The sequence below is a fragment of the Nomascus leucogenys genome, chromosome 2, assembly GCF_006542625.1.
Source record: "Nomascus leucogenys isolate Asia chromosome 2, Asia_NLE_v1, whole genome shotgun sequence".
NCBI classification, from domain to species: Eukaryota; Metazoa; Chordata; class Mammalia; order Primates; family Hylobatidae; genus Nomascus; species Nomascus leucogenys.
Window position 1 is genome coordinate 135,757,726 of NC_044382.1, and position 26,684 is coordinate 135,784,409.

At 40.0% G+C, this 26,684-nt stretch overlaps 1 protein-coding gene across 1 annotated transcript in view; it reads left to right on the top strand.

The window, feature by feature from the left end:
• CCDC192 (coiled-coil domain containing 192) overlaps positions 1-26,684 on the top strand; it is a 234,085-nt gene that overhangs the window by 147,995 nt on the left and 59,406 nt on the right. Inside the window, exon 6 of the mRNA XM_030818403.1 lies at positions 19,761-19,893. Within this exon, the coding sequence (XP_030674263.1) occupies positions 19,761-19,893 (133 nt within the window). The remainder of the gene's footprint in view (positions 1-19,760; positions 19,894-26,684) is intronic.

Consider the following 26,684-nt stretch of genomic DNA (forward strand, 5'->3'; position numbering starts at 1 on the left):
CTGGGAATGCAGGCAGATTAGTTCATATAGTTTTCAGTTCTAAATCTGCAGGATGGGCCAGCAGGCTGGAAACTCAGGCAGGGTTTCTAGGTTGCTTTATTGAGGCATGATTGCTTCTTCTTCAGAAATCTTCAGTCTTTGCTTCTAAGGCCTTCAAAGAATTGCATGGATCCCATCCACATTATTAAGGGTAACGTGTTGTATTTAAAGTCAACTGATTATAAATGTTAATCATACTCACAAATACCTTCACAGCACATCTATGCTAGTGTTTGACCAAACAACTGGGTACTATAGCCTGGACAAGTTGACACATAAAGTTAACCGTCATGCAGGGTGACAGCTCTAAGTCTCCATTTGCTTATATGTATAATGGGAATAGCAATAATATCTATTTCATAGGGCTGTTGTTTGTGTAAATGAGTTAATATATACGAAACACCTAGAACAATACCTAGCCCACAGCATGTACTAAATGTTAACCACTATAAATATTAATATTATAAATCTGATCCTATTAACCACCTGCATAAATCATTACAATCACCTCCCATTGCTTTTCACCTCACACACCAGGCTTCTGTCTGTCTTTGCAGACTCCCACTCTCTCTGACTGAGGCCAGCTGGCCCTGGTGCTCACCATTTCTCTTTCCATTGCAAGACCTTTACACACAGTGTTTCCTCTGCCTTAATGCTCTTTTCTCCCTGCATTACCTAATTAATGCCTCTTATCCCTAAGATTCCCTTCAACTGTGAAAATCTTTCCTAACTTCCTTAATGAGGTCACTTTTCTTATCATAAGCTCTCAGAATGCCATGTGTCATTCCCTCATAATACTTGTCACAGTTGGCAACTGACTGCATCTGTGTGATTATTTTAAGTCTGTTTCCATAACTAGACTCTAAATACCATAAAGCCAGAGACTATGATTGTCTTGCTTATCCCAGTATTTCCTAGGTTGCTAAGTTTATCTGCAATAAACAAATAATGGCTTCATACATTGCTGCATGAAGCATTTACCCACTCCTAGCACCAACTTACAAAGAACAAAGCCTTACAAAGCGAGGCCCAGTCACTGTGTGAACTCACACGACCATTGCACAGCTAGAAAAATGGAAGAAAGGGACAAAATCAAGTACACAATTTGCAGCTGTGCTCAGAAAAAAGGAGCCAGCTAATATTTCATAAGGCAAGAAAAACAGTACAATAAAGTCACATTAAATCATGATCAAGGGTCTCAAATCCTGTGACACTTTTGTGTGCTTATAAAAAAAACAAAACACCGTCATGTAAAAATTGTGTTGAGTGTAGATGTACTAAATTAAAAAATGAATCATGAAGCTCTATCTGAAGCATTTGTCTGTTCACAAACAAACACTGCCAGGGTCCTCATGGAGCTTATATTCTTGTGACTACTAATGTTCCCAACTGCCTTTTTCCTTAGTGTGAAGAAAGATCTATCCTTGAGGAGAAATCCATTAGTTATTTTGTGCCTGAGATGTTTATGTAGACAAACTCTAAATTGTAGAAGAAGCTGTAATTTATAGCTTACCTTTAATTCTTTTCTTAAATATTAACATGTTTTGTTAGTATTTGTTAAATAATAAAACATGTTTGTTAATATTTAACTCAACTTTCTGAGAGGGTCTTCTCCAGTCTAATGCCTCTATGGTCAGACACGGGAATTTGTATTTTAATTAGTTCCCCATGTGATTCTTATGTGTCCTTATGTTGGAGAACTACTTCTACGATTCTGGAATCTGGCTGTGCAACAGAATCACCTAGGAAGTTTCTCCCAAATACAGATAACTTAAGTTCCACCTCAGCTCTGGTGAATCAATCTCTAGGAAAAGGACCCAGGATATTCATTTTAAAGGTTTTTTTTTTGTTTTTAAACCAGAACTCAATGTAATTTTTAAATCTGAGGAAAAGTGCCTTCCTTCATTTCCAAAAATTTGCCCACTTTTACTTCAAATATACCTTCTCTCCCATTCTCTCTTCTTTTTCTCTGGAAAGCACAATAGATTTTATCAAAGATTCCCTTCTCTACTCCATGTCTCTTAAATGTCCCTCCATATTTTTCATCTCTTCATTTCTGTGGATTCTCACAATTTTCCCCACATCATCTACCAATTTACTAAGTCTCTTGTCAGCTATGCCTATTCTATGGTTTTACACATATGTATTTCCATTATTATAGTTTTTTACATTTTTATTTGATTCTTTTTCATGACCAAGTCTTTTTGCCTTCTTTTTATCTCATGTGGTTCCTTACCTAGACAATGCTATTTATCAACCTCCAGTTTTGTGCATACTGGAATGACGTCCTCCTTGTATGCCTTTCTTCCTAACCTGCCTAACTTATTAGCACTTCAAGACTCAGCTCAGGTAATATCTCCTCTAGTAAACCTTCCTTGAGCCCCAGTCTCGCCTCTGTGCTCCTAGAACACCCTACATAAAGCCTGTCACAAAACATTATATTGAAAATTTATTATATATCTATTTCCCCCACAAGACAAAAGCTCCAAAAGAAATGGATGATGCTTATTTCCTTTTGCTTTATTTACCCAGCATCTGGCTTACAGTCTGGCATATAGTACATACTCAATAAATGTTTGTTGAATGGAACTAAATTATTGAGAATCACAGAAAAACAAGCTCTTTCTAATGAGCTGTATCCTCTCATAAAATTTTCTCTGCTTTGGAAAGTTTAACCCGGTGAGAAAAACATGCAAGTCTTAAGCTAAAAAGTTTTTTAGTAGGTTATGTACTTGTAAAATTGGGATGAGTCCAACAGAAATGTTCAATTCTTGCTAAATGCCCACTTGACATTCCCAGGTTAAATACCACTTCTAGTAGAACTTTCCTTATTTAATTTATAGGTTTTCTCCCACTTACTCTATCATAAAAGATAGCAATAAAAGTCCCATCAAGAAATAAAGAGAGCTATTGAGAAAAGTAATAGAGAAGTGACTAGATGCAATATTTCTTTCCTTAAAAATATGTACAGTGTGATGCCAGTTTGCGACAGAAAGAATAAACAGAAACCATGCAAATAATCAAAGTCTGTCTAGTAACTATACTTCCCATTAAGCCTTTTCAGATAACACATCAAGATTCCTCCTTTCCATACGTTAGAATAACAGAATACTTCAAGATCCCATAAGACTTTTTCCCCCATAATGGACAAAAATTAGGTTAGCCAGCAAAAATCCCTGAGATATTTTATACCACAAAAATGACCAGTTTTCTCTTTCTTTTATAGGATGTGTGTTTGTGTGTTAAGTAGACACAGGGATTAGAAAGGATTTAAAGCATTTTAAGAAGCGTGGGTTCCTTTTTTTGGACAGAGTTTTGCTCTTGCTGCCCAGCCTGGAATGCAATGGCGCGATCTCGGCTCACTACAACCTTCACCTTTTGGGTTCAAGCAATTCTCCTGCCTCAGCCTCCCAAGTAGCTGGGATTACAGGCATGCGCCACCATGCCCAGCTAATTTTGTATTTTTAGTAGAGATGGGGTTTCTCCATGTTGGTCAGGCTGGTTTTGAACTCCCAACCTCAGGTGATCCGCCCGCCTCGGCCTCCCAAAGTGCTGGGATGACAGGCATGAGCCACCGCGCCCGGCCCATCTCTGGTAGCTTTTGAAATAAAAATAAACTATAAATTTAAGCTAAAAAAAAAAATTCCTGGCCGGGCACAGTGCTCGTGCCTGTAATCCCAGCAGTTTGGGAGGCTGAGGTGGGCAGATCACCTGAGATCAGGAGTTCGAGACCAGCCCAGCCAACAAAGCAAAGCCCCATCTCTACTGAAAATACAAAAATTAGCCAGGCATGGTGACAGGCGCCTGTAATCCCAGCTACTCGGGAGGCTGAGGCACGAGAATTTCTTGAACGTGAGAGGTGGAGGTTGCGGTGAGCTGAGACTGTGACACTACACTCCAACCTGGTGACAAAGCCAGACTCCCTTTCAAAAAAAAATTCTTTTTATTCTTTTTATTCTCTCTGTTCCACACCTCACTTTGAACATTTGATGCTCAAAGCATTTAAACCATATGAGTTAGTTCATGTGTATGTAAACCCTGAGGTGGTTTAAATAATTCCATTTGGCATTTGGAGAAAGTGAACATCAAGGCACTTGCCTCAGATTACTCTGTTGTTGATGGTTAGGAAAAGGACTTAGATTTTTTCCTGCTAGATTACTTTGAAGCCTATGAAAGTTATTGAAATAACTGAAAAATGCACTAAGTGTGAAAACAGGTATGGAAACATTTTTAGTTGTTTTTATCTGCAAGGAGTTTTAAGGGAGTTGTGAGTGGGAAATAAGAATCAGAAGGACTGGGGTTTTTTTCTCCAAGTCAGAGACAGAGGGAGTGCTGGAGCATTGAATGACTTGGTGCAGTTTGATACTTTGATTACTATTTCTTAAAGGAAGCTGCTATACTCCACAAATTCCTTAACTGCACTGCAATATTCATAATTTCAAAAATCTGCAATTCCTTTGCTTCAACAAATCTCTTTCTCTCTCAAGCTGAAAGTGGCCTTCTACAGAAAAATGGCACGCATGTTACATGGACCAAGTTCTCATGGGAACCTCCCCATCTGCAACATTCTGGAGTTACTGCCATCCCTACTTCCCCCAACACACTCATTGTTGGCCTCAGTGCCCTCATGGATACAAGCATACACATGCCCACAAGGACACTCACAGCTTTTGTGGCCAGCACCTAGCTGTTGCCTAAGATACTCTTCCAGTTGACAGTTGATCTTTATAGTTGTATGTATCAGAACCAATCAGAAAGCCTAAAAGCCAAATTACAATCTCATGCCCAAACTTCCCCAAACTCTGACTGAGTAGGATTAGAGAGAATCTAGAGCATGCATATTTTTAAGAAACTCTTCATATAGATCTGATGTGCAAATCCCAAACTATAGAACGATAGGGGAAACCTTAGCACCCCTTTTTCAAAAGAGTAGAAGATTGAAAGAAGCTCACCACTGAATTAGCTTATCTGATGGTAACTTCTTTTCTAACAGCCCCTGAATATTTATCGTAAGTTTTCCTATTTCTTATACTAATGCACTGAGTTTTCCTGTTTCTTATACTAATGCATTGAGTGATGTCTGCTTGATGACTTTAGGCCTGGCTCTGTCTGTCACTGAGGCTTTGCATTTCCCAATAAAAGCATTGTAAGTCACAGTGACAGTAGTAAAGACTCTTCCTTTATTAAAAAAAAAAAAAAAAAAAAAGAGGAGGAAGGCTCTAAGTGAGACACAAAAGGAAAGCTTAACTTAGAAATCTGTGATAGAAATTGTACTACCATCTGAGATGGCTTCAAAATGTCTTCCCACTTTGAGGCCTATGTTCCTCTTTGGCAACAAAAACAAAAAGTAAGTATTTTTGAGAAGAGAGAATGAAATTTATAATTAAAAGGTAAAAAGTTTCAGTTAATTTGGAGGAGGCAAGTATTATAATTATTGTGCTGCCATGATCACTACCTCAAGAAATGTCTTCTGCACAGTAACCAAGAGCTGGAAACAACCCAAGTGTTTATCCATGGATGAATGAATAAACAATACATATACATACCATGGAATAGTATTCAGCTTTGAAGAGGAAGGAAATTCTGACACATGGTACAACATAAATATAGTGCTAGATTTGTAAAGGAATTAGAGAAGATGACTTACTGGAGGGTAAATTATAATGAGGACATCATGCTAAGTTAAATAAGTCAATCTCAAAATAAATACTGTGTGATTCCACTTATATGAGGTACCTAGAAGAGTCAAATACATAGAACTAGAAACTAGAATTTTAGTTGCCAGAGGCTGGAAGGAGGAAGAAACAGGGAGTTGTTGTCTAATGGGTATTGGACAGTTTTGCAAGATGAAAACTTTCTGGAAATTGGTTGCATAACAATATGCCTATATGTAATACTACCGAACTGTACACTTAAATGGTTAAAATTAAGATGGTAAATTTTACGTTATGCAGTTTTAAATCACAATTAAAAAGAAAAAAAAGTCTTCCAGTTGAAAAGTCAAATTCCTTTGTGACTCAGAGTAACTGACATTGTCAGTTTAGATAAGGCACTATAAAACTGAAATTAGAGCAAGTAGAGGTCACTTTCAACTTTGACGCATAATATCTGAGCAAAATTAAGGAGCATATTATTCATCTGCTTGTTCTTTTAAACAGTCAAAATGTATGTATTTGTTGTGCATCTCCTGAGCATTAGTTTTACAGAAGCTTGGCTGGCCTTGGGTCAGCCTCACTCTTACCTAGAAGAAATCAGAGTCAATCCAGGGTATACCACGGATGTATTTCTGGGCAGCAAACATTTTCATAGCTGAGTGGTCTTGTTTCAGGCCATTGTCGCTCCCACTATTACAAAGGATGATCAGAAAGTTTGAGTTCAAAACATAACTGATTAAATATGACTCACTTGAGTTTTCTGGGTCAGGACCATAGCAGGAAACTCACCATTTATCCACATTGGGAAATCCTCAAACTCTTCTTTATTAACAACTCATATGATTATTCCTGAGTTTTACATTCTCAGACTCTGTGAAGTTGTGATACCACAAGTCACTAGTGAGAGATGAGGCAAGTGGTTTTAAGCCAAATCCACAAGTTCCCTCCCTACCTGTTATCGCTGCATATCTCCCAGAGATGAGCATGTGTTGATGGAAACAGGCTTAGAGGGCTACCAGATAGGATATTGAAATCTACTTAAAGATCTTGCTTGGGAGTTCAGCTTCATGTGCTGTCTTTTCTGTGCTAGATTTGTAATGGAATTAGTTAAGAGTTCTTGCTGGTGAGTAAATTAACAAGATAGTCCTTGAATCCAACAAAACCAAAGAATAATCTGTATGTGATGATTTGCTTTAGAGCAAGGACATTTGTTTAGGCTTGTTAAAATATGCAATATGAAACTTACTAATATCTCCATAGTAAAAGTTCACATCACCACCACACCTTTCCCTCTCTCTCTGTTTACATGCTATTTACAAGTATCAAGTGCTTCTTTTATTGGGTCATGTCTTGGCAACCTCACCTTGCATACATATAACCCAATTCACTTGCAACATCACATTCTGAAATTAAACTTATGTTCTAAGGACTATTAAAAATAACCATATATAAATCTAAATATTCTTGTCCCTCCACCTATGAAACATAGCTTCATAACATGAACAAAAAGCTTCTCTAAATAGGGGAGAAGGATAAAACAAAAAGAGTAACTAAAATCACAGCTGAAATGTTGAGTATGAGAAATTAACCTTGATTTAGAGTGCAAATACTGCTTGAAGTTCAGACCATTTCCTCAGGTGCTCAACTACTTCCACAGAGCAGGACTGACACCTTTAAGTAAAGAAGTTTTCAGCTGTAGCAGACTATTCCTATTTTTTTCCAACACCTTTCAATGTTTAGGGTGTAGGTTGCCCTAGTGGTCAAGGACAGGAGCTGCAGGAAAGCTGAAGGGAGAGGTTAAGCTAATGATTGTCAGACTGTTAGACTCTAAGGTTTTAACTCAGAAAAACAAAGAGTGATTTTGTTTCAGTATTGGAAACATGGTTTTCTTATCATCAAATGGACACAGACTACAGTGTCATCCATACTAGATCAAATATCTTCAGTATACATTTATAAAATTATATGAATATGGACAGAATTGGGAGGGACTATAAAGTATGTTTGCAATGAGACCCCCAAAGTGACCTTGTCTTGTAGCTATCGGGCAAATGAACTTGAAGGTAGTTCAGCTTTGATCACTGGGTTATATCTATCATTGTCAAGATCACATGTTTGTAATTTATTTGCAGATCAACTCCTTTCTTTGCTTTGTGCCTATAGTACCCTGAGGAACTTGGTTTCTCTAAATAAAGAACAGAATAGAATTGTAGTGGCACTTGCTGTCCCCTCTGAGCTTTTTTTTATACATGGTGCTCCCTGTGTTACAATAGATAACTGAGAAGAGGAAAATCAAGAACAGAGAGCTTTCAGGGTAGGAATAACAACTAAACTGTTGAGCGCTATCTGCGGTTCTGGATAAAAGTAGTTATTCTCAGCATGTGCAGACCATATAGCATCAGTTCTGTAGCTCAGCAATGCTACGTGGTTATGAGTACCCCAAGGAAAAAAAACCTCTGCTTCATCAACTTATTCTAACTTCTTACATTGCCCAGTCAGTTTGATATTCCAGTGAATATTACCTTTCAAGTAAAAGAGTCAAAAAGAAAAACCACATCTTGAGCCAGGAGCCAAGTCTGACGCTTTAATTTTTAGTAATTTCTCCATATGCATTTAAATGTCCTTAGTTAAATTAACTATCACATATTGCTCCTAATGAAGTCAGTGGAAAATTTTACATTTTCTCAAGAAAAAACAGCTTGAGATTCTTGCCTCTACAAAATGATTTTTTGTTTGTTTCCAGACACATACTAGATGAAAGCAATGGAAAAATTAGAGAACTGACTAATTTAATTGCAGCTATATTATATTCAACTTACAGATAATACTGTGAAGTCATGTGCTCACACAATTCATTGCCAACAATCAATTACTTTCTCAGAAGTTTTACTTATAAAGAATAAAGATTCTAAAGTATTAATATCAGTAACATTATTAACTAATACCATGCAACTCAGCAATTTTTAAAACATTCACCCACATACTCCTTTGCTTTTAACACGGAAAACATGTTTATATGAGATCACATCCATTTCACATTAAACCTAGACATTTCTTCTATGAATGTCTAAATTAACTCCGCCACAAGAAAGCTGCAGTTTTTTTAAAAAATATTGTATTTTATGAGAAAATAATACATATCACAGAAACCCTCCCACTTGGCTGTTTTCTCTAATTTCTCCTGTACAGTGTGTGAAGCTATTTCATGCTGTTATAAGCATCATGTCTCCTCTTATGATAATTTTCCTTTTCTCTACTTTGTTTTCGTTATCATTTGTAAGTTGTTTTAATGCCAGCTCTTGTACTTCATTGAACCTGTATTCCATGCAATTTCACTGCTTTCAGGGCAGAGTGGGGTTTGTAAAGGAGAAGAATATTCACTGGGAAAGTTAATTTGATTAGGTTTTCCTTACTACGCCAAAAACTCTAAAGGTGAATTAAGTACCTTGGTGCTTCAATACTTCAATTTTCCAGTCCTTGAACACATGCCTGTGCTTTCTGATCCCAGATAAGTCACAGATGGCCAATAGCTGTTAATTTTCTTCCGGAAGACAGCTTCAGTCAAGTTCAAAGGGAGTGCTGGACACAGAAAAAGCAAAGTATCTGACTGATTATAAAGTTATTGCTCTTCATTATTTTTGTAATCATGTTAGAAGAGCGTAGCAGCACTTTCACTAAGCAGGTATGGGAATTCTTTTTCACCACTTGTAAATTCTATCCTCTCTGGTTTCTGTACTCTTCTACCCACGTCACTTCTTACAGATGTTTGCCAATGATATTATACCAACAACTGTAGAGGTGGGGCTGAGAAACTGAAATTGCTTCATATATAGCTTGGCCCTTTGGGTGCTTTCTGTCCCCAGGGGGAATTGGACTGGAAAACAGCTTCCTGCCAGGCACTGCTAGGTGTGACAGTGCACTTCTCTCTCTGTTCTCAGGGTGTGATTTGAGATTGTAAGACCAAGGAGACCTTGCTTTACCAGATCTCCTCCTTGGTCTACGTTTTCTCTTCGCATGACCTGCTTGAGCGCTCAGTTTTGTTCTTTGCTATGCTCAGCCAGTAATACGAACAATTATTTATTGTATGATAGCTTCTTTCTTTCTCAAAAATCTTGATTATCAACTTCATTGATGTTTACTGGGTAAAAAGATGCGGCAGCATTACCCAAAGAAAAGAATCTGCAAGCAGAACCTCCTTAATCTCAGAAATGGGTTGGAATACAGCATATAGCATAATGCTCTGTGAAAACAGATTTGCTAGTAGACATTGATCCAACTATTTTTTTTCTTTTTTTTTTTTTTTCAAGTTAGCAAGATCTTAGTTGCCTAGACCATTCTATCAACTGCTTGGACCTTTCTCCCTGTCTATGTATACTACATAAAGAGGCCTAAGTCCAGTCTTCCCTGGCTCTCCGTAAAGGGGGCTTTAAGTGAAGGCTGCCTGCCAAAAAGTCCTGCTGCTTCTGATACTGGAACCTTACACTTAAAAAATCTTAGGTCCCACTCCAGATTCCCATGACATAGCCATCCCATTGCTCTTCAGTTCTTATGGCCAAGGAGCAGCATAATATGGGGTCAGGGAAGGGGGCAATAAGACAAGGAATCAGAAAATCTGGCTCTGAGTTTCGCTTCTTAGAGCTTTATATTAATGAATTTGGTAAATTATTTCATTTTCTCTGTTTCTACTTCTCCATCTTCAAAATGCTGGACAGTTTGTCCTCTAAGAGGGCATCCAATTCTGTGTCATCCAAGATTTGATGATTCCATCTGACTCTAATTCATACTCAGTGTTGAAGTCCATGTCTATAAGACTTCAAGGTCAGAGGTTAGACACTGCTTTCCCTTGCTTTAAAATAGATTTATAGAATCTGAAATGCCCTGGCCGGGTGTGATGGCTAATGCCTGTAATCCCTGCACTTGGGGAGGCCAAGGCAGGCAGATCACTTGAGGTCAGAAGTTCGAAACCAGTCTGGTCAACATGACGAAACCCAGTCTCTACCAAAAAATACAAAAATTAGCTGGGTGTGGCGGTGAGCACCTGTAGTCACAGAGCAAGACTCTTTCAAAAAAAAAAAAAAAAAAAAAAAGAAAGAGAATCTGAAATGCCCTCTTATCAAAACTTTCCAAAATGTAGGACACTGGGTAAGACACTGAGGCATGCACAGCATAGTGATAGAAGGCAAAGTCTGGAGATAGACTGCAGACATTTAAATTGTGACTCACCATTTCACTTTGGGCAAGATACTTAAAACTTTTCTATGTCTCAGTATTTGTACCTAAAAATAGGATTTATAATACTTCTCCTTCATTGGCTTGCTACAAAAATGAAATGAGGCTGGGCGTGCTGGCTCATGCCTGTAATCGCAGCACTTTGGGAGGCCAAGGCAGGTGGATCATCTGAGGTCAGGAGTCTGAGACCAGCCTGGCCAACATGGTGAAACTCCATCTCTACTAAAAATACAAAAAATTAGCTGTGCCTGTAGTCCCAGCTACTTGGGAGGTTGAGGCAGGAGAATCACTTGAACCCGGGAGGTGGAGGTTGCAGTGAGCTGAGATTACACCACTGCATTCCACCCTGGACAATAAGAGCAAAACTCCATCTCAAAAAAAAAAAAATAAAATAAAATAAAATAAAAAGCTAGTACATATAAAGTTCTCAGAATGATGCCTGGCATATTGTAGGTGGCCAATAACTGTTAGCACCTCTCTGAAACACTCCCAGCAATGGCCTGTCTACCACATGCAGGGGAGGGAAGCACACCACATTTTAGGGCAAAACATTCCAATTTTTGGACAACTCTACTATTAGAAAGTTCTATCTTATCACTGGAATTCATCCCAAGTGTAAGGTTATCCCTTTATCTTGTATTAATTTGAAGTTTCTCTTAAATAAACATGTATACAGGCATCCTGGAAAGCAGAACATCTATTGTGAAATGCCACTTCTATATCTAATAACTATTTATCCTACAGAGGGAAAGAACTGAGACTTTCCTCCAACTATAGGCAAATTTTTCCCTTATAGTGAGTCAGGTTGTTTGTTGAATTACTGGGATTTCATTTTCTTTCTATTATAAATCCCGAACCTTGGGTTTCAGGAGTAACTAAAACATATTTGTATAGCATTTTGCAACATAAAATAAGATGAGTCAGGACTCAGATGGGAGGGCTACTGCAAAGAACTGAAAGGTGTTAGCTTTGATTTCCAAGATCTGATTCTCTTGGCCATCAAGCACCTACCAATAGTCATGTGGGGTCAGGCTCTGGGTCAAGGTTAGGCTGAGTCCTAAGGGTTTGTGTATCAACTAGCTCCCCAAAACTTTATCAAATTAAATAAGAAAAAGCTACCTCTTGCACTTGTGATTGTTTTTCATTCGAGGCATTTGTAAGAAAGGTTCTTCTGATCCATTCTTTGTCACTTTAGATGACTCAACAGAATGGTCACAATAACAAGAATCAATTCTGGATACTCCAAGGAAAGATACTAAAGGGAAAGAACAATACCTGGCTCAGAATGCCCTTAGCTGGGTTCATGAAATCTTCCCTTTATTTCCTAGGTTCTCTAGAGATATCTTGGCAACTCATGCAATAAATGCCATCACAGTTCACCAGCACACTTCAATGCTAAATTTTTATAACCAAGCTGTCACATTGCCTTTCTAGGTTACCTTTAAGTAACTTAAAAAAAAAAAAAAAAAAAAAAAAAAAAAACTAATGGTACTATTGATTAGTGCAGACTCATGTTCTCATTGGAAAGAAAAATCAACATCTGGAAATAAAAAGGCCTTGGTTCAAGTCCATTTAGCTGTCTACTCACTGTACAACAAGGATTAGGTCCAGCTGAACTCTGGCAGCTCAACTTTCTTGTCTACGTAGCAGGATACTAACACGGATGACAGGTTTCATCAATGGGCAGTGGCTGCTGAAAGTGTGACTAAATGATTGTGAATCCAGGGGTGCAACATAGGGTTAAAGAATCCCCAAATCAAAGGCCTGCCATGAACTGAAAAAGAACATACATGACACATATTTGACATCCTTAGACTTTAAAATATTCTCCTGAGGGTATATAAATACAAAACATGTAAAATTGTCTTTTATAGACAAGTTGTATCCAAATTCTATCACTATAATTCTCATTACTATTATTGATTGGCTATTAGAAGAGAAATGCAAGGAAGAACCTATGTATATCTTCTGTATTCAAACCAAATTCTCTTTTATGTCTTCAGTAGTGAGCATTTTCCTAGTGCGCCACTGAAGACAAAATCCCTTTGTTATACAGGCTCTCTAAGTGAAGGAGGCTGGGATGGACAGAGTAAACTTCAGACAAAGTGGGAGGAAGCTCTGCCCTGGCAGGCCCAAGGGAGAGCTGCCATGAGGAGCAAGAGGCAGTGCCTTGGAGTGCTCCTCACATCATTACACGCAGGCAACCACTGACTTTGCCTAGGCACTGGGCCAGCTCTGGCAGGAGATTGAATCAAGGCTATTTGCATGTCTGTTTTCAGAACATTAAGTTTTGTCTACCTATCCAAAGTGAGGAGGAGATCAATGCAATCATGCAGAAAACTGAATTTCTAAAAAAAGAAGAAGAAATGAAACGTCCTGCTTTCAATTACGTATAAATTTTATTTTCTGTAAAGCATAACTCCCATTTTCTGTAACGTTTCAATTCTTCACTAAAACACTAAAGTAGCCTTAGAGAAAGTGCTTAGAAAAGATACTTTAGTGTTTTAGTGAAGAGTTGAAATTTCTCTTATGTGTTTTAAGAGTAATGACAAAACCAGAAAGACATAACTACTACACGGCATAGTGTCGGGTACTGTCATTTCTATGTTATGTCCTTCGATCCCCACAGTAGTCCTATGACATGAATCTAAGGCTTAGAAATGTCATGGGCCAGGCAACTGGGTAATTGCCACAGTTTAAAGTATGTGGAAATATCCAGAAATTTTAAACAGTGCTGGCAACTTTGTGTTGACGCTCTTCTATGAATAGCTCCCTGGTTATTTCGAATTCTCATTAACTTGGAATAATGCAAGCCACTCAGCAATATGATATGAATAGATATTTCCTTTTCAAAACATTACACAAATACATGATTTCCTCCCTCTTTCCACCCAGTAGGAGAAGTAGGAAAAGAGCATGGTAATAGGAATTTACCTCCAAGCTATAAAGCCTTCCTATCCTTTCAGCAATCACTAAAAAGAGTTCCTAGTTACTAAGGAGACCATAACAGACTGCATTAGATTCAAGTATGACATTTGGGTTGCCTGGCTAGTGAACACCAAACAGCAAGGAAAATATTATTGTTGCTGAAATCATTTGATGTCTATGACTAATAAAAAACATGTTGGCAAATTGAATTGTTTGAAATGCCCAAAGGGCTTGGTTAAAGCTATGAATTAATAGCAAAGAGCAGTTCTTTCTAGAAAAAAGAAAAAAAAAGGATGAAGATATTGAACTATTTTTAAATGTATCTGAGTAATCAAAAGGTCTCAACAGAAATGTTAGACAGCCAATCTAAGTCTTGTATCCAATTGTTATTTTAAATTTAATTTTCTCCTCCCTTATAGCTAAATAATAAAGTGATATTTTGATTCACATTATCCTTGAATTCTAAGGGACGCACAGGCTTTCTTAGCCTTCTTATCTAGCTTCTCACAAATACCAGAATTATCTTTAAAGTATACCAACTGTACCAACCCCGGAGGCTTTGAGGGCTGAGATGTCCATTTACACATGTGCTGTGGCCCTCAGGGAGCTGGAGAAAGCCAGAAGTGGAAAGAGTTGAGGGAAGCCCAACTTCCAGTGACCTCTCAACCCAAGTCCCACAGGTCACCAAGGGCCTGCCTGAAGATGTCCATCCAGTCCCTGCTTGATCTTTCCCAGAGCAGGAGGTCTTTGCCAGGATGCATCCTGTCCTATTCTGGATGCAGCTCTGATTGTTGGAGGGTTCTTTCTCATGTTGTGCCAACATCTGCCTCCTCATGGTTTCTACCCATTGTTCTTCACGTTATCTTGAGAACAACATTGTTTGACTCAGCTTCCTCTCCTTTTGAATAGTCCCTGAGGTAACTAAAGTCAACTGCCATGACTGCCCTGTATACTCTAATGTCTTCTCCAAACTAAATAGTCTCAATTTCTTTCTCAGATTATAAGATAAATATACAAATATATAACAGTAAGAAGACACAGAACATATAATCACTGTAAAAGACAGACAGCAAAGTTGAAAGGGCCCGGGCAAGGATCAGACTATGCCGGTTGCAGTCAAGAGATTTTTATTGGAGGTATCGAGCGGATTAGGAAGAGAAGAGAGAGAGGGCTGCTGGTGTGCTGGGTTTTATATCCCTTGGGCCTATGTGGATTGGGCTAGGGGCGGGCCCAAGGGAAGGCGGGAGATGCTTCTTTCTGATTGGCCCTGCTTTGGCGGGTTCAGACAGTTCCCAGTCAAGGAGGGGAGAAGAACCCGGAACCGGCCCCATCTTAAGGTACGACACCATTTTAAGGTACCCCATGTTACCTAACATTCCTCTCTTTTTGTTTTCTTAAATGGGAGAAAATGGGCATCATGGTTCATCTGGCTGCTTCCTGCTGAGTGGGGGCGCTGTGGGGAGGGGGCACAGAGAGAACTGTCAGGGTTGTGCATGGCGCTATACATGAAGACTTCGTTAGACGTGAAGTCCATGAATGTTCCTTGTCCTCCAGTGCCGTGAGCCAGTTGAGGGGCAGGGATGGGTTGGTGATGAGCCAGCTGTCTGAGCAAAGGGTGTTTAAGAATTTGTAGAATCGGCTTGCTATAGCCATCTGGGGTACTAGGGATAGAGTTTGGTCTGCCCGAAGAGAAAAGAAGATGGTAGTTAATTTAGGGTGCGAGGGCAGGCCTACCCCCTCCCCTCCCAATCCTGGGTATCTGTTGCCGGTCGTTGGCCGTTTAAGAGGTCACCAGGGTGTGAGACTGTCTCTGGAGTCTGCCGTGTCTTCACAAGTCGCTAGGAGCTGGCAATTTCTGAGAAGCTGGTTAAAGGTTTGGTTAGAGATGGACTCTTTGAGGGAACGGGTAATAGTTATGATTTGAGTTGGATATGCCCAGGCATTGCTGGGATATATGCCTCCTGTAACTGACTGGCCCCAGACCAGGTCGGGGGAGTTGTCGATATGTATGGCTCAGGAGGAGGCGTTGTTTTTAGTGGTATAATATAGGAAGGGGGTGTGTTTGTTGATGTGGGAACCAGACGGTGAAGTGGAACACGTGGAAGAGAGGGTCCCAGCCATTGTCTATCATAGTGAGAATAGGGCTGGGAAGAGGGCCCGCCGGCGGAGGAAAGTGTAAAAATGTGAGAGGCGGAAAGCCAGAGAAGAGGACTTAGGAGATGCGTGAGAGCCGGGCGTAAGCAGTTTGGTCTTCGTGTGGTCCGCGTTGATAGCCGGTTTCAACCGGTTGAGCGGCGACCGTTAGATGAGGTGGAGGGTGGTGGTATGGGGGCGGTTCGTCGGCCGCATCAAAGTCGGGAGTGGAAGGAGAGGTTGGTAGCTTGAGAGCAGCGATAAAGTTTTGCAGCTTGCAAGGGAGGCAGAGGTTGGATTTGTCCCATAGAAGAAAGAAACCATGAACATAGGGGATCTCTGCCCACTTTCCTGCTCGCTCACAATAATTGTAGAGATCCCGGAGAAGGTTGGGATCAAGGGACCCATAAGCAGACCATCTGTTTTGACTGTCTAACGGGCAGGTGGGCCGGTTTTGAGTACAAAATTTAATCCGGCGTGTAGGTTTGAGATCAGCAGCCAAACCAAGGGCTGATAAGTTATCTAAAAGGCATTGTAAGGGAGAGTCCGCCGGCAGGGATGCAGAGGCTCCCATTGCGGAAGGGAAGGTTTGTGGAAACATACGGCAAAGGGCTGAGTAGGGCGTCCCCTATCAGCCGATTACCATGTCGTGAGTCAGAACTCTCGAGTTGGTCGTCACCAAAACGAAAGGACTGAGAGGCCTGTAAAGGCCGAGGGCCGTGGGCCACCTGGTACCAGGATTTTCGGAGCGAGAAAGGGGAAGGGGCCCAGGCCTGGCGAGTGAGGAGGAAAAGGAGGGAACCCTGCCCCCTGGAGGCCAAGTCTAAAATAGGATTTACGGCAGCTGTGTGGGCGGCTGAGGCGGGAGCCGGTCGACTGGTGTCGGACACCGGAACGGGAGACTTACCGAGATGAGGCCGGTGTTGGGCGTAGAGGAGGTATCGAGCAGAGAAAGAAGAGAAGAGAGAGAGGGCTGCTGGTGTGCTGGGTTTTATATCCCTTGGGCCTACGTGGATTGGGCTAGGGGCGGGCCCAAGGGAAGGCGGGAGATGCTTCTTTCTGATTGGCCCTGCTTTGGCGGGTTCAGACAGTGCCCAGTCAAGGAGGGGAGAAGAACCCGGAACCGGCCCCATCTTAAGGTACGTCACCATTTTAAGGCACCCCGTGTTACCTAACAAAAGTGGTCTGGCAATTGAATATTTTTTTAACAAGAGTTAAAATTTGTACCTAGAAAGGTGAAATTCTTAACTGATACTGAGAACCCCTGTGCCTGTCCACTGAGTTCCTGCATTCTATCCATCAAATTATTCCATCAAAATGAAAATGTAGCTTGGTAAGACTTTTTCGTAGTGACAGACACCATGCCAGCTCCTAGTGACTGTTCATTAATTCTCACCTCACTGCATTTATTTTTTCTTGTGTTTATTTACTGTCAATGCATACTTTGAGAAAAGTTTCTGGAAAAATACATATCTGCATGTGAATAGTTGTGACATGATTTGAGAATTTGAATACCATTTATTAAGAATTAAGGGAGGGACAATGTAAGGAAGATAAATCTTCAGTTCTTTCTCCCCCTAATATCTTATAATGAAAAATTGCAAACATACAAAAAAGTTGAAATAATTATATAGTAAACACCCATATGACTCAAAAACTAGATTCTACAGTGACTATTTTACTACCTTCAGTTTATCACTTATCTATTGTTTCTTTATCTAACTGTCTTATTTATGCATTTCAGTGCAACTTGCTCTCATCAGCACACCTAGTCCTTAACATTTCAGCACACATATCATTGTTAGTTCTTTTTAGATACTTTCTAGCACTCCCTTAACACTCTCTCTTGCCTCATTTTCCCTCATTCTCTCCACTTTCTCAATTTTCACTTCTGTGCCCTTCCTCCTACTCTGTATCTCCAAAGTTCTATATTGTAAAAAGAAAGTGTAGAAATTTGAGCATGGAACAGTATTGAAGTGGAAAAGGTCAATGGTGACCATCCAGGACCTCACAAGGTGCTGTCACCACAGGCCTGGGATAGATGAGATCCTCATGAACAAGTTGACCCAAACCAACTCACAAGAGACAGAGGTATATATTAAAATGCCAACTTAATAGTTGAAAAACACAGCTGTCCAGCTGTCAAACACCCAGACATATTTCTTGGTCAGCTCGTCTCTCCTGAATTAATCTACATGACAGGCCAAATTATGAAGGCTTTTAGTGAATAGAGGCTCAGAAGAAGGGAATTCATTAGAAGGTCTTCATGACTTGCAGGCAGAGACTTTATCAGCCTTCATGTTTCAACAGCTGGCCAGCATCATGTCTGACACCCAGGGAATGCATTCTAATAATTAGTGCCACCTCTTTACAAGTACTGCCATGAAAACCAGGCCTCTGTGTTGTGGCTCAGGGTATCTCTCAGCTGGATTGTGCTGGCTGAACCCTGCCTGATTCTACCCTCTAACTCCCCTTAAAGAAGCTCCATAACTACCATTCTCCTTTGAATAACACATTTCTTTTAGCCGTGTTTATGCCATTAACTAAGCTTTAGTGAACTCCTGACCTTCCTGTTTGGGGTCTAGAAGATAACCTGATCTGGGTGACCTCCCAAAGGTTTAGATCTCATAAATCATCCGGATGATGTATGTAGTTGTACTGGCAACAAAGCAAAAAGTGAAATGAGGGGTCTTTGAAATGAGAGGCCTGTTTCTATTTAAGACCATTTTTGATGAATTGATTTTACTGGTGTTACTCTCAAAGAGGAAAGTGGTTCCCTACTGCCTGAGTATAGTGCCTTCAGAGGCCAGGGAAGAACATGATCTTACCTAGTAAGCAAAAACCATCCCTTCCCTGTCTCAAGATTTATGTCTGATAAGAAATGTTGGTAGATTATTTTCCTGGCTTCCTAATTACCAGCCCACAAAGACTTGGCAAGGTGAGGTCTTCAATGGAAAGGTAGCTATACAAAAGCAACACGGAAGTGCAAATGCAACACCTTTCACAACAGACAGCTTCTCTAAAGTTGCAGATAAATTGAATTTTAATGAATCAAATCTACTTTGAAACCCTAAAAGGAACTTTCCAGTCATGAAGTCTCGAGGTGAATCCTTTGGTTATGTAACAAGTTCCTAATGCAGTTCTCCCAAAGATTTAGATCTCATAAATCAAATTATTTTAGAGCAAGGCATTCCTGTTCACTACTGCTTAAAAACCATTCTTATGCTTGACCCTTTCTTACCTTTGACACTTTCCCCATATGGATCCCATACTAAATATCAGAAAACACCAGCATTTCATGGTTGCATCACACACTTTAGAGTGTATTTGAAAGCAAACCATTACAGTGTTGAGGGGGAAATGACTTAGAATCAAGGCTCTGTTTCACATGAGTCTACTTACAGATGGGAAAAAAAAATCTGATACTAGTAGGCATTAGTACCTCAGTGGCAAATGCCAACTGGCAAGTAGAGTTCTTCTAATTGCCTCTATTATAAGCAACAGGGTTCTGACCCAGATAAAAACTCTTCAAGAGTGTAAAAGATACTATGATGTAGAGAGTGAGCTCTTTTTTTTGAGGGTTCAAACACTCTGACAGGAGCACATACACTGTTTCACAAACTTCAAACAGGACTCAATCTAGATAAACAGGGAGTGTTTCATCTAAGCAGGCTTCAAAGGCAGTGTTTGTTCAGACATCATTCATGACTTTTATTTCTTTGATGCGTCTGTCCCTAGTGATGGAAACTCTTATTTTTTTTTTTGTTTGTTTTTAAGGAACTAAAGCATGAAAAGAAAGTGAAAAAGCTACAGACTGATTTGGCAACAGCTAAGCAAGAGGCTGCCATCACAGTTCTGGAACTCAATGAGAAGATAAAGACTCTATATGAAAGAAAGCCAGCCCCTAGAGGTCAGTATTACCACGTGACAGATCCACACTGGCCCATCAGCTGGGTGATGTATGTAGTTGTATTGGCAATGAAGAAAAAAAAACGAGGCCACAGGCCTGGTCTGACCTCTGTGTGGCACCAATAGAGACAGCAAATGAACTACTAACTCCAGGCTGGATTCACTTTCACCTTGAGAGGGGCAGGGAATGAATAAGCGGTTTGCTCGTTAAGGGAAAGTCTGTGAGGCTGAAGAGCTAGACTGAAATAGATCTGAGAAGTGTCACCGGACAAGCTGGGTGGTAGTAGGGGGAGGGCAGGGCGTAAGAAGGAAGGCAGGCGCCTGCAGGGACTGGGCTCTGGAGTGAGACAGAGCTGTCTGAAGGCACAGGCTGACAGACTAGGGCACGGGGAATAGAAGAGAATCTTTTTTTACCAATAGGCAAATGAACCAGAAACAAGCAGAGAAGGCTGCCTGGAGATGAAATCTGGGTAGTTCAGAAAATTGTTAATAGCCACATTGGTTCTGACTTTTTAAAAAAAGACTTCTCCAGCTAATAAATTATAAACATACCATTAGGCAACAAACAAGCAAACAACAAACAAAAAAACCCCAAATCTCAGACAGTTATTTTAGCAAGAATACTAGTTAACATTTAATACAGTACTATGGGCCAGGTATTTTGCTAAGCATCCCATGTCTATTTAAATCTAAGAATAACCTCTAAGGTAAGTACATTTAAGAATTCCCTAAAAATAATCAGAGGCTTAGAGATGTTCATTACCTTGCCACTGCACAAGCCACACTTGGAGAGTCAGCCTCTAGAGCAGCCGCTGACCATACCCTAGTTTGCCTTTCCCAGCTTTGGGAGACTCAGGGCATTCCCTCTGCTATGTCACAGTAATATCAAACTTAATTCCTGCCTGGTGAATCTCTTGCAAAGCTGTGGCTCCCTGGGAAAAATGTCTTCCTTTGATGTGTGCCACTCTTGCAAAGCCAGGAACATGCCATCATTCTTACTCTGGCTTCCTTTATTACTCATAAGTAATTGTGGGAAAAGAGGAGCAATGCGGAATCAAATGGAGGAGGAGGAAGCAGGTGACGTGGTAGTTTCAGAAAGGGAGACACTCCCAGCACCCTGACTACATAGTAAAGCTTTTCATATGAATTTGATTTTTATTTTCAATTTTGAATAGTGCTTTCCCAGGATTCAAATGCCATGTAACATTGTGAACTTGAAACACAGTTTTTTCTTTCAGTAAAACAACATAAAGGCAGTTTGTAAATTTGCTTTTACCACCATGAAACCTAAAAGAATAAAATCCGTTAGAGAATATTATCCATTTGAAAGTCCTTATTCTGAGGCATTAGCCAGATTTTCCACTGCTTTCATTAGAATAAACTGACAATGATTGTAGAGCACATTGGAGAAAGTTCCCCAGCTCGCTTAAGAGAAGCTTTCAACTTTTCAATTGCATTTTAAACCCGGTGCAAAAAAATGTATATATAATCGCAAGGTCTCTAATTCTTATTAGTTTCATTTTTTTCAATATTATTTACTGTATAATGACAATTTTGTCTCTTGGGTATTTCGATAGGGCAAAATTTAAATAATACTGAGGGACTAGGACTCTAATGGCCTGGGAAAGGGAAGAAAACATTAAATCTTACCCTTTTTCTTCCCATTATTCTCTTTATTTTTGTGGGCTTTTTTAAAAAACTACCTGTATAGAAAAACATGGGTATTTATGAACAGATGCAAATTTAAAATTTAAATAAAGCCAGTCATTGTAAGATCCATTATGGATCAACACAGTGATTTTCTTTTGGAGCTACATGCTGCTTCTCTTATTTGGTGGGGAAACTAAGTCAGTCGACTGACATGTAGCACTAAGATCCTAAATCAAATATTTGCACATTCTTCCTCTTCCACAGGCCCCTTGCAGCCTCACCCACATTCAATAGTCTGGGAGATTGTCAAGGCCATTGTGGTCCCAGAATAATATTAACTGGCATTCTCAGAAACCTTGGTCACCTTTGCCTCTGAATTCACTTCAGAATAAAGTGTGAAAAGATGTCCAGTAACTTTAACACACAGTGACCCCTATTTAATCACAGGACAGTTAGGGCTGGCCCACCCACACACACACATATTTCTGGACCTAGAACACCACCACTCCCCTGATTATCTTGTAAAATGTTTGTTTTGGGTTCTCAGACCTCTGTTTGCAAATGAAAGATGCTCCAGTCATAATAGCTTAAGGAGAAAGGGTGATTTACCAGCACACGTAAACAAACCAAGAGACAGCATTGCACTAGCCTTAGAGTAAGATGGATTCTAGTCTAAAGTACCATCAGGAAACTCTGTGTCACTCATCTCTGCTTCTCTCTAAAGATGGATTCCAGTCTAAAGTACCATCAGGAAACTCTGTGTCACTCATCTCTGCTTCTTTCTGCATTGAGACTTGATTCTCTCAGGCTAGATTTCAGAAGAGAATGGAAATATGGCCACAAGCAGCTATGGGCTGCCCTCCTTATCATATACTCTCCAGAGAAGAAAGAAAGCAGTTTCCCACTAGCTCTAGTTGGAAAGTGCAGAAAGAACTCAGTCCTAGCTTAGGTTGGGTACCCATCTGTGGATATGAACCAATCTTTGTGGCCAGGGCTGAGGAAATAAGGTTGGACAAACTGTGGTCATGTCCCCACCACTGGGTGGCAGGGTAGAGGGAGTAAACGTGGGGAAGGAGAATGCTCCAGCTGGCAGCTCCCACCGAAAGCACAGCTGGATTAGGAGAAATCCACTTTCTTAAAGGAATATCTCACTACTGGAAAGGAGTGATAGGCAAAACCAATATCTCCTAGCCAGGCATGGTGATGCATCCCTGTAATCCCAGCTACTTGGGAGGCTGAGGCATGAGAATTGCTTGAACCTGGGAGGCAGAGGTTGCAGTGAGCTGAGATCGTGCCACTGCACTCCAGTCTCGGTGAAAGAGCAAGACTCTGTCTCAAAAAATAAAATGAAAATAAATTTTAAAAAAAAAACACCTCCAATACACCTTCAGCTAGTGGTCAAGTTAAAATATAGTATAGGCTAGGCACGGTGGCTCACACCTGTAATCCCAGCACTTTGGGAGGCCGAGGTGGATGGATCGCCTGAGGTCAGGAGTTCGAGACCAGCCTGGCTAACATGGGGAAACCCCATCTCTACTAAAAATACAAAAATTAGCTGGATATGGTGGTGGGCACCTGTAATCCCAGCTACTCCAGAGGCTGAGGCAGAAGAATCGCTTGAACCTAGGAGGCAGAGGTTGCAGTGAGCCGAGATCTCACCACTGCACTCCAGCCTGAGTGACAGAGCGAGACTCAATCTCAAAAAATAAAATAAAATGTAGATACATACATATAGTGTAATACTTAATGAGCAACCCATACCATGGGTAATTGTACTTTAAAAGTCGATTCTTCTCAATGAACAAAAGACCTTCATGATCTAAGAAATAAATCTCCAGTGGTATAATTTCAGACCCCATAATAAATATTTCAGACCCCATAATAAATAGAGAGTGAACCACTTTGGAAAAGGAGTCCCCTTCTAGCCCTCAGTAAGTGATACATGGCACCTACTCCGAAGGCTTGCTTTGTTGTAACAATTATATGGCAAGAAGGGAAAAAAAGTGTTGATTCTAAGTGACATTTGTTACCTAGATTAATATTCAGCTATTTCTCCGTTATAGTTACAAACTGATGCTTACAGTTCTAACAAGCAGATTAATGAAATGTTTCCAAATCAATTAGAACTCCTTTTTACCTCTGTGTGATTTTTCCTTGTTTGGTTCATTTTCTAGGCAGTCTATAGGTCATTCAGGTCTGCCATTCAGGTCTTCTGATCAGAGGGATGTTCCAGAATATTAGGAATATTTTTAGGCATATTCATATTCAAATTAATGATACAGTGTGCTACCAAACTTCTTTCTTTTCAAAAACATAAACACAATAAATTATTTCATTGGCAGTGTGCTTAAATTACCTCCAAAGAAATAAACGACTTAAGTCGATGGAAAGTTCAGCTGAAAAGAAAAGCCCCTTTATTACAAAACTGGCACAGCAGGAAACTTACTTACAGCCTGAGTGTTGTTTGTTGATTTTACTTTGTTCAAATAATCACGACCCAAGGCGGATTCCTTCCATCATTTCCACACCTGAAATGTTTACAGCTCTATTTAGCAGAACTCAGTAAAACACCTACTGTATCCCTTTAAAGCTTGAGTCCACCTTTTGGTACACTTCAGTATGCAGGAAACTAAGGTTAAATTTTAAAACAATCCTTGTGGCCGGTCGTGGTGACTCACACCTCTAATCCCAGCACTTTGGGAGGCCGAGGCGGGCAGATCATCTGAGGTCAGGAGTTCAAGACCAGCCTGGCCAACATGGTGAAACCCCATCTCTACTAAAAATACAAAAATTAGCCAGGTGTGGTGGTGGGTGCCTGTAATCCCAGCTACTTGGGAGGCTGAGGCAGGAGAATTGCTTGAACCTGGGAGGCGGAGTTTGCAGTGAGCCAAGACCGCATTATTGCACTCCAGCCTGGATGACAGAGCGAAATTCCGACTATCACACAGACACAAAAAAAAACAACAACCATCCTTGTTTCCTTTCGCTTAAAAGGACAGTTACTTTGCAAAAGACCTTATTGACTGTGTCCTATTGTTGCTGCATGAGTATTTACTTGATCTGATGAAAATGCCTGCCTTTGACCAGAATATCAGGAACTTGGTTTATAGATTTCAAGCTAGCATACTTAAGGGAATGCATCCTTCTGAACTTTTTTCATTTAATTTCTTTTTTTCTCTCTCTCTTAATACACACAGCTACCAAATAAGGTGTCTAGCCTACACATGCATGTCCCCATTATCCCAATGAAAGTCCTGGCAACTCTAAAACTCTCTCTTTGTTTTACTCCCATTAAGGAGGTACTCCCCAGGTAGTGCTGGTACATCCCAGGGTAGGCTTATCCAAGACTCAATGTCTGAATCGAGCCAGCTACACTTTTGAGGGGAAGCCTGTAACAAGATTGACATTTTAGTGATTTTTCAGTGACACATAACTTTTTAAACACCAGACAACTTATCCCATTTATTTTAAGTATCAGACTACTGCTGTCCTACATTCTTGAGAAAGTCCAGAAATATATTTCTTTGCCAACACCCCAGAGCCAAATCTCATTAATATTTTAAAGTGTATCTTTTATCTTGATGCCCACCCCTAGGCACTCAGCTCAAACCTTCTCTCTCTTGCAAAATTCTTTTTACCTCTCCACCTGCAAACTTCCTCAGGATCAAAGTTCCTATGGCAACTAGGTGTTAGGAAAAGAGGGATTTGGAGGTGATAAAAATGTTCTGGAATTAGATATAGCAATAGTTGCACGGTATTTTTAATATAGTAAAGCCACTGAACTGTACACTTGAAAATGGTTAACTTGGTGAATTTTATGTTATGTGAACTTTATCTCCATTAGAAAATAAAAAAACAGTGATTAAAGCAATCCTCACTGACACTGACTAACAACCCTGCCAAGTGTAAGTGTATTTTAAAGAATGTGCATTGGTCCTAAATAAAATCTTGAGTTGGCAGCATTCCAAGCATTTAGAGAGAAGTCATGTTAATATTTATTGGAATAAGACTAGGCTTGAATAGTTGTCCACTCGTGTGTAGGTCTGTTGAACAATGTCATCTTTTCCTCTTCTAATTTCTCCCAGCCTAGCTCTTTCAAAGCTGTTATTCCCCAGACTAGCAACCGATTATTTGACCAAGAGTTCTACAGGTAACCTTCTTTCACCACTGAAAACAGGTATTTGTTTTACCAGTCTACCTAGGGTTTTCTAAGAAAGTAACTAGTCTGGTCTTGGAATTTCACTGTTTCAGATGCTGGGACTTCATCAAAAACCACTGCTCACCATCATCAGACTTTATGGAGCTCAGGTTGATATGTAGTCAAAAGCACAAACAGTGTTCTTGCACTCCCTGCTCCCGACTCTCTACTATGTCCAAGAGTGCTATTGCCTTGACAGAAAATGACAAGAACTTCTGAAAACAAAAGGCAGAGATGTCTCCCCCACAGGAATCATTATCCCACCATTTGCAGGAAGGAATTTTCTTTTACAGCACTACCACTGAATTTTCAGATACAGAAGCTACACCAAGATGGGATATTTTGCATTTAGACCAATACACACCAGAAATTAACAGCAGGAAAAAATAAGAGAGCATAGGAGTGATCAGTTAAAGGTGTATTTTCTAAATATGACAAATTCCTAAGGAGTTTTGATATTTGCCTCCTAGAAATAGCTCATATTTAACTAAAAAGTTAAATGTTAAAAAATCTATAGGTCTCATTCAGAGATTGCCTGTTAGTTATCTCTTCCTTTGTCCATTGAAAGTATTTTCCTGAAGTAGAGCCACTATATCCCTAAACCAAAATCTTCTTCCTGATTTCAGAAGTTCCCACAAGGATAAGCATCTGTTTCAGGAGTCCCTGCACAGCTTAGAGATTTATTGCACAGAAGATCCCAGGAAATGTTACTTCTTCCAGCTGGAGGCTGTGGCCTAATTCAATATGTACAAATTTAGTGTGATTGTGATTTTCAAAATGTCATTTTAGAGACCTATAGGCTTAAATAGCACTGAGGTAAAAACTAAGCATTGATCAGGACTTTGTTGGTTGCAAGTGACAGAAACCAAAATGAAACTAGTTGAAGCAGGAAAGGGTTGTATGAGCTGCTAAGGCTGGCAAGGAGGTTGAACTGCAGGCTTTAT